General features: G+C 42.6%; 1 protein-coding gene across 1 annotated transcript in view; it reads right to left on the bottom strand.

The window, feature by feature from the left end:
* The window catches only part of LOC102208914 (zinc finger protein 385A-like), a 27,837-nt gene extending 24,068 nt beyond the window's left edge, over positions 1-3,769 (bottom strand). Inside the window, exon 1 of the mRNA XM_005739632.1 lies at positions 3,299-3,769. Within this exon, the coding sequence (XP_005739689.1) occupies positions 3,299-3,311 (13 nt within the window). The 5' untranslated portion in view covers positions 3,312-3,769. The remainder of the gene's footprint in view (positions 1-3,298) is intronic.
* Between the last annotated feature and the right edge of the window lie 220 nt (positions 3,770-3,989).

Below are 3,989 nucleotides of genomic sequence, written 5' to 3'. Positions count from 1 at the left end.
CACACACACACACACACACACACACACACACACACACACACACACACACCTCTCCTCGTCTCACTTTCACTCTCATCGACAACATCTGAGATCTGAAATATGTCTTTGTGCTCTGACAATTTCCTCCTGAGATTTTCCTCTGCTCTCTCCCTCTACCTGTCTGTTGTCTGTTAGCTGTATACACAAAAATCAGCAGTACATTTTGGAAAATGCTGACCGAGTTCACGGTGTTGTTGCAGACAAGTGTGCGAAGAGACAAAAAGAAGAGCAGGCGCAGAGGCGCAGTAGAGACTGACAGCTTGAGAGACTCGATGAAGCATTGTGGGGAGGGGAGGAGAAATTGAGGTTAATGCAGACTGACTCGGGGATGAAAGTGTAAGGTGAGGAAATGTGGAAGATATGGTGAAACAGCAGGATGAAGGAGGGAGCTGACAGCTGTTTGACAGGCAGTGGCAGAGAGTGCTGAATGAGCTTAAATACTAAGCTCACTGCACGCACTCCTATACCAACATTTACCAGAACAATGAGTTTAAGGTGTATGCTGTGCTAATGGATGTGCGAGCCTTCGTCAAACACTTTCTCACAAGATCGGGCTGTCACATGAACTCTTTTGTTCGGGCTTTAGGCAACACGATCTGGTCCATTTTTACATAATTAAACAGTCATCCTAAAGTAAGTCAAATAATGCTGCGTGTCAGTCTGTTTGTGTTTAAGTTTGCTTGAACCCAGGGTAGAGTTTGTGTGTGTGTGTGTGTGTGTGTGTGTGTGTGTGTGTGTGTGTGTGTGTGTGTGTGTGTGTGTGTGTGTGTGTGTGATAAGGTTTCCTCATTAGTAGAGTCAGCCTGAATAATGCAGGCAGGTGTATTGTTGTGGCCAATGGGCCAGGTGCTAATATGGCTGTCTGAGGGTGGAGGGTCAGACACAGCATGACTTTAATGGATGTCACCATGGGAAAATGAAATCGGACCTCAGAGCTCATGTGACGAACCATCCCATCTGTGTATGTGTGTGTCTGTGCGTGTGTGTGTCCTTGGGGATTTATGCTAAGTCTTTGCCTTGTCTACTTAATGAAGAGCCTTTCTGGTTTTCGGAGAACAAAAAGTTCTGTCAGTGTGAAAGAATATCTTTGCTGAATTGATCAATTATACAGTGGATTTAATGACAACTCAAACGGATTATTTAAAGTAATTTTTAATCATTATTCAAATATTTCTTGTACATTTATGAAGAAAGTTTTCACAGGAGTCACTCCATGATTCAGTAGCTTGTAGAACCACTTTTAGCAGCAATACCTTTGTTTTCTGTATAATTTTATCAGTCTGTCACGTCGTTGTGGAGGAATTCTGGCCCACTTTTCTTTACAGTGCTGCGTCATTTCAATGAAGTTTCCAGGCATTCATTTATGCACCTGTTGGACTCTAAGTCTGGCATATGGCTGGACTGTTGCAGCTCCTTGATTTTTCTCTTTTTCAGCCTTTGTGTTGTAACGTTTGTTGCTGTGCTTGGCATCATTCTTCTGTTGCATGAACCAGTTTCAGTGAAGGTTTAGCTTTAACCTGTAGAGTCTGAGGTGTGGCTCTTGGGTTTTGTGCTGTTTCTCTGAGCATAGCACAGTCTGACCATGGGGTGAGTTTCCTGGGATGTCCAATCCTGGGAAGATTGTGGGATTGTAGCATTGTGGCAAACCAGCAAACTGCCTTAGTACCAACTTGTATGGAGGTGCTCACACTTGCTGATGATCAGTTAATGAAGTTTGATCAGCTTCTACTTACCCTGTGAATTTCTATGGTAGCAGGAAGGGTGTACTTAGTCTTTTACACGACTTGTACGGCTCCCATTATGTTTAGAATAAAGTATTAAAGTTTTGATCAGTGTTTAGTTGCATACTGTTCATTCAGTAGTCCTGTGTACTGCATACTGTCCCGGGTGGCCATAACTGTATCGACAGATTTTTCAAAAAGTCCAATTTAGGTTTAATCTTTAGCGGTGAGGCCCGAAGTGTTGTGCCAGTCCTCCTCAGATAACATTAGAATAGCCATAAGCATATACTTAACGTATACGTAACCCAATACAGGCTATTGTGCCAAACAGACGATGCAGATGAAGTAAATGCAAATTATGTCACACTCAGCATAAGTGTCTTTTTGTTTTTTTGTTTTTTTTGTTCTACATATGAACTACATACTAACTTGAGCTACGCTTAGTTATAAAGCTGTATAATGTAAAGTGTATTTCTGCTCTGACGTGATGAGAGAAGATCTACTGAATTTACTGCACCGTGGAGGTTAAAATGGGCTTGAATTAACTAAATGACTAACATGCACTGTATATAAATACACACAAACAGGCACACACAAGGACACACACTGGACTAAACACAGGTCTGTGTAGAGTAAAGGGCTACAGGGCACTTCATCAGCACGTGTGTTGTACATTACAGTGCCCTCTGATGGGGAAGGGGCAAATTATATATGTTAATATTTTAGTGTTATTAAAGCATTTTTTATGTGATCATAAACAAATAATTTCATTTGCACTTACTACATTTTTAACCAGATTAAGACAAATACTTGGAATAACTATGATGGAAGGTAATGGGGATTCAACTAAGGATAATGTGAGCAGAGGCCAGATGTGCAATCAGTTCCCACTATGTAAGCACCCAAAAACTGGTGTCTTATACTTCACATGCTATTAACCGAGACGCCAGAGTGCTTTAGATTCTGTTTATTACTACTGCTGTATATATGAAGAATCAGAATCAGAATATGCTGACATTGGGCACACAAGAATTACCCCCACACAGCTCTAGCTGTGACTAGCCTTCACTTTAATAACAAACATTACTGATATCTTTTGTGTGTCCACAAGCTTTTCCGTTCTGCTTATCAATTTGTTTAAGGATGTCAGGGAAAACAAAAGAGTTCTGTTCTATCTATTCACGCCAAAGGTTGCTCTCTTTCTTTCTCCTCCTTCTATGCACCTTCCTTCTTCCATCATCCATTTCCTGCATCATATCAGTGAAGTGTGTAAAGGGTCACACCAAGTGTGAGTGCAAAGTCTTATCTGACCCTACGTGCTGATGTTTGCAGGAGACTGGCCTAACTTTCATCAAAGAGAGAAACCTTCAAAGCCTCGTGTAGCCACTGTCACTTGCTCTTTATTTCTGCTCAGAATATTGCAGTAATGAGGGGATCCCGGCTTACCCAGCCTCTCAGTTCTTCTTAAGCTGATCAAAGGAAGCAAACTCAGGCTGGTGGGTGTTTTTGCATTGCTCAGTAGTCTGTTATGATCTTACCTGAGCCCCACATTGGTTGCTTCTGCACTTCGCGATGCTCAATGCGATCCAGCTCCTTTGACCAGTAGAGAGTCCGGAGGTCAGTGTGTCAGCCAGCGTAAAGTACCACAGAGATGCCGTCCTCTTTGAGTGGAATAAATAAAAGTATGCTCACATTATTGTAGAAATATAAATAAATAAACACTCAGCGTCGTGAGCGCAGAACTGGCAACAGTCAGCTGGGGAGTGAAGAGGGAAATGCTCGGTGCAGACAGCCACATGCCCACAGTGTGGCTGCATCAAACTACAAGCATCTTGATGTTCAGCTTCTTCATCTTCGGTTCTCTCGCTCTCTTTATCCTCTTCGTTTCAAAAAGCTTCTAATACTCTGTGTCTGTCTGTATTTTCTCTGTGTTTTCCTTTCATGCTGTCACCTCTTTGCCGGGAGTGAAGGAAACAAGTGCACAAGATTCCAGTGGCTAATTCTGCTTCTTAGGACTGGGGAACCTAATATGTGAGGACAACTGTGGAAGGAGGGAGATATAGGCAGAGAGGGAGTGTGTGTACGGAAAAGGAGGGGCAGGAGAGAGGAGGGGAGACCCAGCAACGGATGGCAGATCAGAGGGAATAAGGACTGTGTGTGTGTGTTTTGAAGATGGTGAAAAGTCACTGAAACTTGAAAGAAGTTGTTGACATGGTGAAGCAAAGGGAA

This window comes from Pundamilia nyererei, unplaced genomic scaffold, assembly GCF_000239375.1.
Source record: "Pundamilia nyererei isolate P.nyererei 1_Seehausen unplaced genomic scaffold, PunNye1.0 scaffold00092, whole genome shotgun sequence".
Lineage (NCBI taxonomy): Eukaryota > Metazoa > Chordata > Actinopteri > Cichliformes > Cichlidae > Pundamilia > Pundamilia nyererei.
This window is presented reverse-complemented; position numbering and strand designations above follow the sequence as displayed.